The 10,186-nt window shown below is 43.4% G+C and overlaps 2 protein-coding genes across 4 annotated transcripts; one reads left to right on the plus strand and one right to left on the minus strand.

The window, feature by feature from the left end:
• On the plus strand, positions 4,826-7,403 carry LOC104702080. Of its 2 annotated transcripts, XM_010417896.2 has the most exons (10): positions 4,829-5,217; positions 5,293-5,370; positions 5,508-5,688; positions 5,807-5,934; positions 6,036-6,138; positions 6,234-6,334; positions 6,423-6,597; positions 6,692-6,862; positions 6,961-7,061; positions 7,147-7,403. In XM_010417896.2, the coding sequence occupies exons 1-10, from the start codon at positions 4,963-4,965 to the stop codon at positions 7,204-7,206; spliced, it is 1,353 nt and encodes a 450-aa protein (XP_010416198.1). In that variant the 5' UTR covers positions 4,829-4,962; the 3' UTR covers positions 7,207-7,403. The 2 variants fall into 2 exon arrangements, with proteins under 2 accessions (XP_010416199.1, XP_010416198.1); XM_010417897.2 differs by lacking the exon at positions 7,147-7,403 and having other exon boundaries at positions 4,826-5,217; positions 6,935-7,027.
• On the minus strand, positions 7,659-10,152 carry LOC104702079 (probable E3 ubiquitin-protein ligase RHG1A). 2 transcript variants are annotated; one of them, XM_010417895.2, is made up of 5 exons: positions 9,080-10,152; positions 8,482-8,631; positions 8,296-8,394; positions 8,049-8,186; positions 7,659-7,913 (listed from the first exon to the last, which is right to left on the minus strand). In XM_010417895.2, exons 1-5 carry the CDS (start codon positions 9,686-9,688, stop codon positions 7,779-7,781), a joined length of 1,131 nt encoding a protein of 376 aa, XP_010416197.1. In that variant the 5' UTR covers positions 9,689-10,152; the 3' UTR covers positions 7,659-7,778. The 2 variants fall into 2 exon arrangements, with proteins under 2 accessions (XP_010416197.1, XP_010416196.1); XM_010417894.2 differs by having other exon boundaries at positions 8,296-8,400; positions 9,080-10,151.

Below are 10,186 nucleotides of genomic sequence, written 5' to 3' on the forward strand. Positions count from 1 at the left end.
TGATCGGTTAACACGACGACGGAATGTGACTGGAAATAGGGTCGGAGCTTCCGTGCGGCAGTGATCACTGCGAGTGCGAGCTTCTCCAGCGTGGGGTATCGTGACTCCGCGTCGTTGAGTGCTTTACTCGTATAGAAGATAGGTTTTTGATCCCCGCGGTCGTCTCGAACCAACACGCCGCTGACAGCCGAACTGGAGACCGAGACGTAGAGGTACAGTGTTTCGCCATCTTCTGGTTTGACTAATACAGGGTGGCAAGTCAAGTACTCCGTCAATTGCTGGAAGGCGGCCTCGCATTCCTCGTCCCAGTGAATATCCTTATTTCCGCGGAGGAGTTGGTAGAAAGGGAGGCATTTATCTGTCGATCGAGCAATGAAGCGATTTAAAGCTGCAATGCGGCCGGTCAGGCGTTGCACTTCTCGTTTGTTGGTCGGCAACAGTAATCCCAATATGGCCTCGATTTGTTTAGGGTTTGCTTCTATCCCACGCTCAGTGACGATATACCCCAAGAATTCACCTGAAGTGACTCCGAATGTACACTTCGTTGCGTTCAGTTTCATCTGGAAATGATCCAAGATATCGAAACACTCAGCGAGATGCTCGATGTGCTGCTCTACGATCAAAGATTTAACCAGCATATCGTCGATGTAGACTTCCATGGTTCTTCCAAGCAAACTAGCAAACATCATGTTTACCAGCCGTTGGTAGGTTGCTCCAGCGTTTTTTAGCCCGAACGGCATAACCTTATAACAATAGGTCCCCCTATCCGTTATGAATGCCGTTTTTTCGCGGTCAGTTGAACTCATGGCGATGTGGTTGTAACCCGAGAAGGCATCCATGAAAGAGAGCAGTTGGTTTCCAGCCGTGGCTTCGACGAGATGGTCTATGTGTGGCAAAGGAAAGCTATCCTTGGGGCAAGCTTTGTTGAGATCGGTGAAATTCACGCATACCCTCCATTTACCGTTCTTCTTTTTGACCACGACTAGATTGGCCAGCTAGTCAGGGTACTAGACCTCCATTATCTGGTCAGCTTTGAGCAGCCGTTCGACCTCGTCCTGAACTGCTTTGGCCCGATTTGGACCCAGGCGTCGTCGTTTCTGCCTTACTGGTCTGAATGTCGGATCGACGTTGAGCTTGTGGCAGATAACATCGGGGTCTATCCCGATCATGTCCTTCGTTGACCAGGCGAATGTAGAGGACCGAGATTGCAGAAAAGCGATCAGCTTTGACTTTATGTGCTCCTCCAGTTCGGCACCGATGCCAACAGTTCGTGAGGGGTCGGAGGGATCAATGTTCACCTGTAAGATTCGGCACTCCGGAGACTTGAGGCGATCTCTTTCCGGCTTATGGGGACCGATAAGATGGTCCCCGCTCTGTAGTTGCTACGGGTCTTCAGTCTTCCTCTACTTCTTCTCGATAATATAGCAAGTTCGGGCTACCCTCTGGTCACCATAAAGTGTGCAGATTCCCGTGGTGGTTGGGAATACGGCCTGCATCGCGTATATCCACGGTACCCCCAAAATGGCGTTGTAGACTGGAGGCGCGTCGATGACTGCAAACTTGGTCTTCCGGGACAATCCGCCGGCTCGCACCTGCAGCTTTACGTCGCCCATCGAAAGTTTGGCGACCCCATCATAGCCCGTCAGTGTGCGAGATTCGGGTTTCAGTTGTTCCGGCGTGACACCCATTTTTTCTAGCGTTTGCCAACATATTACATTGACGGTACTTCCTGTGTCGACCAAAACCCGTTCAACGTCGAAATCGCCCATGGAGACTTCAATGACTAGAAGGTCCAAATGGGGGTGTTGGATTCCCTTGGCGTCTTCCGAAGTAAACGATATGGGGTCCGAGCAAAGTGGAGGTTCGCTTGGGATTGCCTGAAGGCTGCAAACTTGACGCGCCCTCTTCTTTAGTGCACGGACGGAGTCTGTGCAGTCCTCTGGTGGGCCAAGTATCATGGTTATTCATCCTCGGACAGGAGAATTGGCCCGCTCAGGATTTTGCCCTCTCTGTCGCTTGGGTGGGCCAGGCAGCTCGTCCGCTTGGAGCATCTCCTCTTGATGGTTCGCCAGTACTTGGTTAGTCGGCTGTTGAACTCCGTTGGTCGGACCGTTGTGGCCTCGTCCTGCTCCGGCGCTGCGGCCGCCGTTAGATCGTCCACCACGCCATCCTCTCGGCGACCTCTGCCTCCACGAATGCTTTTCGGCTGAAAGGTGGCTTCGACTTCGCCGGAAAGATACTTTCCGTACAGGAAATTCTTCAGATGGACGCATTCGTGTGTGGAGTGGCCGGCGGTCATGTGGAAATCGCAGTACAACTCCTTTGGGTCGGATGGCTGTTTGTTTTGGTCCTCCACTTTGGAGACCGCATGAACGACACCCTTTTTTCGGTCTTGGGGGTCGTGATGCTTGCGAGGTTCGTGGTGCTCGTCCTGGCTTTTAGCCTTAGGGGGGTGCGACGGTTGCCCGATTGTTTTTGCGGCTAATTGGACGTCTTCATCTTCGTCGAGCGTGAATCTGGAGGCTCGATGTAGTGCGTCGTCGAGGTCCTTGGGCTCCCGTATGTTAAGATCCTTTCGTAATGGCGACCCGGGAATCAACCCCTTTCTGAAGGCCGCCATTGCGGCATCCTCTGGGACGGTGACGCGCGTTAGCTTTTCCTTGAATCTGCTCAGGAAACTGCCGATGGATTCGCCGGGTTCCTGGGTCATCTCCCAAAGGTCTGAGCTTGTCACGCCTCATTCGATGAGAATTCGATAATGCTTAAGAAAAGCCGTAGACAACTGGTCGAAGTTATCGATTGAACTCGGTTCGAGCTTTGTGAACCACACCAAGGCAGGGCCGGAGAGGCTATCGACGAATAGCTGACAACAACCAACATCCCTCTGTTCTTCGGTGAATCGTGCATTTGTCATGGTTGCCATGAAGGACATCATGAATTGGATGGGGTCTTTGTCGCCCAGGTAGGTTGGGAGTTTCAGCTTGACGTTTGGGATGGTGGCTCGCAAGATCCGTTGAGTAAAAGGGGATTGTCGGGTCACTTCGACAATCCTGTCGATTTCTGGAGCCGTGCTAATGGCCCGATGAAGAAGCGTGTTCATACCGCTGATCTGCGTATTGATTTCTTTGATTTCGAGGCAAGACTCCGCGTTTGTGAAGCGGGCGACCGGGGCGGCCGAATTCTCTTGCACACGTGAACTTGGGTTCGTAGGTCGAATACTCGATGTCGTCTGAGGGGGAGGATTCCTCCGTTCGTATTGGACGTCCGAGAAGTCGAGACGACGAGTGAGACCGTCAGTGCCGAGTATGGGCGACTGTCCAGCAGAGATTTGCGATGGGGTTGTCTGAGTTATGACGGCGTCAACCCTTCGGTTAGTTTCGGAGTTCATCTGGTAGATCTCTTTCGTCATGGTGCCGAGCAGGATCTTGAAATCTTCCATGGAGACGACTTGCGGATTCTGGACCACTGTGTGCGAGCAGGGGGGGGTTCCCGTTTCGTGCGCGGGGCTTCTGCTCCGTGGCGTGTGCATCTTCCTCACCTGGTTGTTCATCGGAGAGCTCCGTGTCGCGGTTGGTTGTCTCTTCGCGAGTTCGCCCTGCTTCCTGGCTGGTCTCCCCTTCAGATCTGGCCTCAAGTGGGAGTTCGGAGGAGACATTAGTCATGTTCCTTGACTCGGTGACGAGGCGGCGAACATACACGGCGATAGCCGGCCTTATTGATACATCGCTCTGTGTTGCAACGTTGTCTTGAGCAGGTGCGATGCCCGTGACATCGGGTGTGTTGGAGGTGGTACGGTTCGCGCCGGTGACTTCGCTGATGAGTGAAGACATTATCGTGGACTTTTCGGAGAACTTTTCGGATGTGATTGTCTTTCTTAGAGAGTAACTTTTAGAGACGATTTGCGATCCTCACAGACGGCGCCAATTGTAGAAACTGGATTTCCACAATGAATTTGTTTATGGGGGAAAACAAATTCAGTAAAGTAAACTCTCTTAGAAAACTAATCTAAGCTTTGATATTAAAAGAATTAAGGTTTCAATTGCTAAGAACAAGAGGATAAGTCAATAATTGTATTCAATAATCGATGTCTTACAATGGAGAAGTCCTTCCCCCTTTATACATATTCATAAATCGCACAATATATTAACTTTCCTTATCAGACGAACTGAAATAAGGAAAGTTACTCTATTTCTTAGATTGGCCGCCGGGCGAAGTGGAAGTCGGTTCTTCATCCTCGAGGCTGGGCTTCTTCTATCCGAAGTGGGCTTAAATGACCTAAATGAGTACTTAACCGGATTCCCAGTTAAATAACCAAATTGTCTTTCTGGTTTAGTTTGGTATGTGGGGGTGCTAAATCCTGCACCAACATGTTGTAAAACAAAATATATGTGTTCTTAATCTTCTTGCTATAGAGAGAGACACAAAACAAAATATACGTGTTCTTAAACGAAGTTGAGCTATATTTACAAAAATTTCAGTGACCTACGTCAACAGCCCATACTTTGGTTTTATAGATGTACAAGTTATCGATTTTGTGGATAAGTTATGTAACACACTTCAGAAAACAACAAAGATACAAATACAAACCAATTAAGAACTTCCGTAGTAAAGTTACTGATGTCGTACGTACGTGTCATCATCGTCTGGATTCGAATGTGTAGTAACGTATTGACAAAAAAAAACATAAGATAAGAACAATATTTTACAATCTTTAAGGATATTTTATATTTTTTGGATAAAATTGCGCCGACGTTTTATCTAATTTCACAAAATTAGTCATTATTTTTGCGTTTTCTAATTTTTTGGCAAACGGAATTTAAATTGAAAAACTCAAACCACAAAAAAAAAATAGAAATTGAGCAGACAACGACTCAGTGAGAGATCTTCCACCGTCTATAAATAACCAAACAAGCGTTGTTTTGTTTTATCTCCGGCGACATTTGTGGGTGATTCGCGGTGGTTATGGATGCTCTCCGATTCGAGTTAAGCTCAGCTTCCCTCACTTCCTCTGTCGCCGCCACTTCTTTACGCAGTCACTCTCGGTGCTTCTTCTCCTCAGTGCGACTCGGCCGAGTCGTCGGCTCATCAACTCCGACGATCACATCGGCCGCGAAGACGACGGTGAATGATATCTGCACGGCGGATGAACTCCACTACGTTACTGTTCCAAACTCCGATTGGCGCGTCGCTCTCTGGCGTTATCTTCCTTCTCCAAAGGTACCGACATATCTATATAGCGACATGTACTTATATAGTAGATGTACTTATATACGTATTTGTATACACTTATAGGCACCAAAGAGGAAACATCCTTTGCTTCTATTGTCTGGGATTGGGACCAATGCTGTTACATACGATCTTTCCCCTGAGGTGATATTTTGTGATTATGATTTAGTTATTTCTAGGTGTGAGCTTTGTATAGCGTATATATACTGAAATGGATTCTTGGAACACAAGTTTGTATTTCTTGAATCTGAACGTCTTAGTTTGATATTCATATTTTGTAGTGTTCCTTTGCAAGATACATGTCTGGTTCTGGATTTGATACATGGATACTTGAGCTCCGTGGAGCTGGGTTGAGTTCTCTAACTGTTGATACAAATCTTGATAACCAGCAGTGGATAGTCTCGAATCTATTGGAGAATCTCGTAAATGTATCCGAGAGACTTGAAAATGTTCTTGATGGAGGTTGATTGATGATTCATTACCCCTCTCTCTAACCATTTTATTATACTGCTGTTTTGGTTTGCTCTGTTGAGAACAGAGAAGAGAATCTTTTGTCTATTTACTGAGAAAGAACCTGCAGGTTCCAAGATCATCGGGCTGCAAGACCGTCTATCTAAGAGAGTGGGAGATTTCAAGCAGCGGTTTGAACTTATCCCTCATTACAATTGGGATTTTGATAACTATCTTGAAGAAGATATTCCTTCTGCGGTGAGGTGACACTTCTTGTTTATTCTTCTTAAACTTGGAGGACACCTGCTCACCCCCAGTTACAGCAATGTATGTCTAATTGTATAATGTGTTGGTCTCAGATGGAGTATGTGAGGACTCAAACCAAGCCTAAAGATGGCAAGTTGCTCGCCGTTGGTCACTCAATGGGTGGTATCTTGTTATACGCCATGCTCTCAAGATGTGGTAACTTCTCTTATAAAATCATATAGACTGATATTTTTCTTTGTTTAAAATGTAAGTCATTGTCACATTTTGGCTTAATTACGTTTCTTCACTAGGCTTTAAAGGAATGGATTCGGGGTTAGCTTCTGTCGTCACTCTTGCATCAACATTTGACTATTCATCCTCAGGAACACTCCTCAAGTATCTATTACCTATCGTAAGTACTCATTTGACCGTACTGTTACACTCTAGAAAGGGAAAAAATGTTACTGGATAAGTGATTTTAAAATGTCGTTTTGCTTCAGAAAGCGCCTGCAGAAGCTATTAACCTGCCTATCATGCCGATTGACACAATGCTCGCCATGGCTCACCCTCTAATGTGTCGTCCTCCATATCCTTTGTCCTGGTTAACCGCTAATATATCTGCTCCTCAAATGATGGAACCCGAAATGATTGATAAGCTTGTTTTGAACAGCTTATGTAAGTACAAACTACTTTCTCAAACTTCTGCACATATTTATTAACACTAGACATATTGACGTTGACGATAATGTTATTCTGAGAAACAAAACAGCCACAGTACCAGTTAAGCTTCTCTTGCAACTAACAACAGCGGTGGACCAAGGTGGGCTGCGTGACAGAACCGGTACTTTCTATTACAAGGATCATATTAGCAAAACCAATGTGCCGATCTTAGCTCTTGCAGGAGACTGGGACATAGTCTGCCCTCCTGATGCTGTATACGGTAGTTACTCTACAACATATTTAACCGCGAATTCAAAATTTTGTTCTCCTTAATTGATGTAATGCATAACAGTGCGATGGTGTTGATCTGGTGAGCAGATACTGTAAAGCTGATTCCAGAACATCTAGCTACTTTCAAAGTTTTGGGATCACCTGGAGGTCCACATTATGGCCACCAGGATCTGCTTTCTGGTCGAACGGTATGTAATGATCATTTACTCTTCATTCTATTATTACAAGTCATATTGGTTATGTATTCAACCTTTCATTTCATTCTCACTTCAGGCACGGAGCGAAGTATATCCTTTGATTGCTCGATTTCTTCAGCAACATGATGAGAGTTAAGAGATAACCGAGATTTCAAATGGGTTGATTCTTGTTTCTCTGTATATAAAAGAAGGTACACACATTCATGTATACATTATCTTCACATATTTGGGAGCTTTGTACTCGGAAAGCAAAAGCAAAGTAGTAAAGAACTGATGTCTAGTCATTTCAGACTGGTAAAGATTTCATTTATACATTTAACTTGTTTAAACTAACCTCATGTTTAGGTAGATTACACTATAGATACATCAACATGATGTTACTTGCACGTAACAATCTCATCAATTTCATGTGATCATATAATGCTAGATCTACCTAACATTTTTTGTAGTTGACGACCTAATTATCACCAACAAAACATGAACGAATCCACAAGCAATGATGTGGGGTTCACAATGTCTCATGAGAGACTTTTCCATAGGTTATATAAAAGTTTCAAACAGCAATCATGAATTAAAAAAAAAAAAAAAAACCCAAAATAATCTACATAAGATTTGGTTCTTTCAAAGAAAAATAAATAAATAGTGATTGGTTTCAATCACAAAATGAGGAATCATCATCACAGGAGGAGATGATATACCTCTCTAAATCTAAGACTTAACGTACGGCATCGTTTTACAAACAGGACAAGAGTTCTTCCTCACTAGCCATTGTTTCACACAGTGGATATGGAACCTGTGCCCACATTTTAATTTCCCTACCTCGTCCTTAACCTCATACTCGTCCTGTCAAACAAACATACACATGAACATTTACTACTGCTTAAGAAAAAAATCTGTTTTAGCACCAAATCTAAACATGAGTTTGTTCTACAAAGAACTAATATGGACTAGAGCAATGAAACCAAACTCTGGACTTACTTGACAGATGATGCACTTTCTGTCTTCAACTGGTGTATCTAAACGGAATGGTTTGACTTTCCGTAGACAGCTTTTGATTTGTTTTTCATTAAGTCCAGTTTTCACATACCCAATTCTATCACCAAGCTCCAAAAGTTGCTGTTTTCCAAACCACAAAACAAATCACAACACACACTCAAAAAACCTAAAGACATCATCAATCAGCTTCTTGTATACTTGTACTTTGTAAAGCAGACACCATAGTTACCTCGTATGTCATGTTATCGACATTGAGCCTCAAGTCACGGAAGCGATCGTATGAGCTTACAACCCCTCCCATTACAAAACCATTCTGCAGCATCATCATCTGCAACTAAATGAAACATTGCCCAAACTCGATGACGATCTCTAAAACCTTAAAACTTAGTAAAAAAAACAGAAAAAAACACTCAACCTCAGCGAGTCCATCAGGGTAGTAAGGTTGACGTAGATGACGATGATATCTATCACTCTGTTCAGCCCGCGATGTCAAAAAGGTCGAATCAGAATCGAAATAAGGATTGGATTCTTGATTGAGAGATCGTATTGGAAGAAGAGAAGAAACCTGCAATGTATAACAGTTGAATTAAAGACTAAAAAGAAACACAAAAATCAAAACCTCATATCATCATCACTTGAAACTACTACATAACCTTAAGTTTACTCCACATAATGATCGACTGAATGAATAATAATAACAAAACAAAAAACGAGGGAGTATATATATTCCGATGAACAAAGCATACACTAGTTAGGAAAAAGACGAAAGAAACCCTAATGCTAACTAACTAGAAAGATAGAGGCAAATCAAATATTCTCAAGATATTATAACTAACATTTTCCAACTAATTTATATATATAAACTCTAAAAAAATTTCAGCAAAATTTATATACTCAAAATTAAAAAAAAAAAAAAAAAAAAAATCAAATTAAACATATAGAAGGCACAAAAACGAATAATAAAAATGGAAACTTTATCATAAGCATAAAAGTTAGAAAATTGTGAAAGTAACCTCTCTCTGTTGGAGTTGGTTATGACTGGTTTTATTATCTCCATCGATTTTGCGTCTCACCGGAATATTCCTTCTCGGAGGATCTGACTCGACGGTTTCAACGGAGCCGCTGACAACCGCATCCGTTGAAAACCCAACTCCAGGTCCGCACCAGACATCAGGAATGGCCGCGCAACCAACGCTGCTACTATTAGTAGACTCGCTCAAGATCTTAATCGAACCGCCGCCATTGTAGCTGCTGTTACCTTTGTTCTTGTTCTTCTTCTTCTTCGTCTTCTTGATTTTGTGATTACTACTATTCGCATCCCAATCTGCTGAAGATCGAATCACAGCGGGGACAGAAACATGCTGAGATGCGGAGGTTGTGCAGCCGAGAGCACGAAACGACGCCGTTTGGGTGAAACCGTTTGGTTTCTTTCTGGTGGTTTCGTTGGTTGTTGGTAAGAGGAAAAAGGAAGACATGGCGGATTTACAGACGCGGCTGCTAGGTTTGGGGAGAAGAGGCTCGTCGGCGGTGGAGGTGGGTTGGAGGTTTCGATGATTCCTAGGTCGTTGGAGTTTGATGTGTTGACCTATTGTCGTCGAAGAAGGCTCTGCAGAAACTGGCATTGTCCTCTCCTTCTTCTTCTTTGAGAACAGAGAGATAATGGAGAGAGAGAGAGAGAGAGAGAAAGGGGAAAGTAAAAAAAAAAGAAAGACACAGCGCGGGGAAGAAGGGTTTTGTTTGGATTAGTGAAAACTAATTAAGTAATTAGTACGTTAACTAATCAAAATCCACTTTTTCATTTATTCTAGTTTGTGTTTGAAGTCTTATTAATACAAAAGATGTCACCGAATTAGATATTTTTATTTCTTTTCACATGTCTGTCTCATGATGTGTGGTTGGTTTATACTTTGTTTGAGTTTTTAGGCTTTTTAGCAATGCTTGCTATGTTTGAAAATTGTGAGGTTATTGAGGGTAATATTGGTATTTAATTTAGCTATTCACCAGTCTTTTTTTAGAGTTGGATGGACCACTCTCTCTCTCTCTCTTTTTTTTCTTACTTCCTAGCAAAAGTATCAAGAATTGACTTAGATTTTAATAACTCTTTTTTTTTTTTTTTTTTT

The sequence above is a fragment of the Camelina sativa genome, chromosome 7 (assembly GCF_000633955.1).
Source record: "Camelina sativa cultivar DH55 chromosome 7, Cs, whole genome shotgun sequence".
NCBI classification, from domain to species: Eukaryota; Viridiplantae; Streptophyta; class Magnoliopsida; order Brassicales; family Brassicaceae; genus Camelina; species Camelina sativa.

Bases quoted from the DNA above. Each gene is read 5' to 3' on its own strand.
- LOC104702080 (XM_010417896.2), top strand. From the start codon at position 4,963: ATGGATGCTCTCCGATTCGAGTTAAGCTCAGCTTCCCTCACTTCCTCT. The intron at 6,335-6,422 runs GTAAGTACTCAT...GTTTTGCTTCAG, and splicing joins TCAAGTATCTATTACCTATC to AAAGCGCCTGCAGAAGCTAT. The intron at 6,598-6,691 runs GTAAGTACAAAC...GAAACAAAACAG, and splicing joins GCTTGTTTTGAACAGCTTAT to CCACAGTACCAGTTAAGCTT.
- LOC104702079 (XM_010417894.2), bottom strand. From the start codon at position 9,688: ATGCCAGTTTCTGCAGAGCCTTCTTCGACGACAATAGGTCAACACATC. The intron at 8,632-9,079 runs GTTACTTTCACA...TATACATTGCAG, and splicing joins ACCAACTCCAACAGAGAGAG to GTTTCTTCTCTTCTTCCAAT. The intron at 7,914-8,048 runs GTAAGTCCAGAG...TTTGTTTGACAG, and splicing joins GAAAGTGCATCATCTGTCAA to GACGAGTATGAGGTTAAGGA.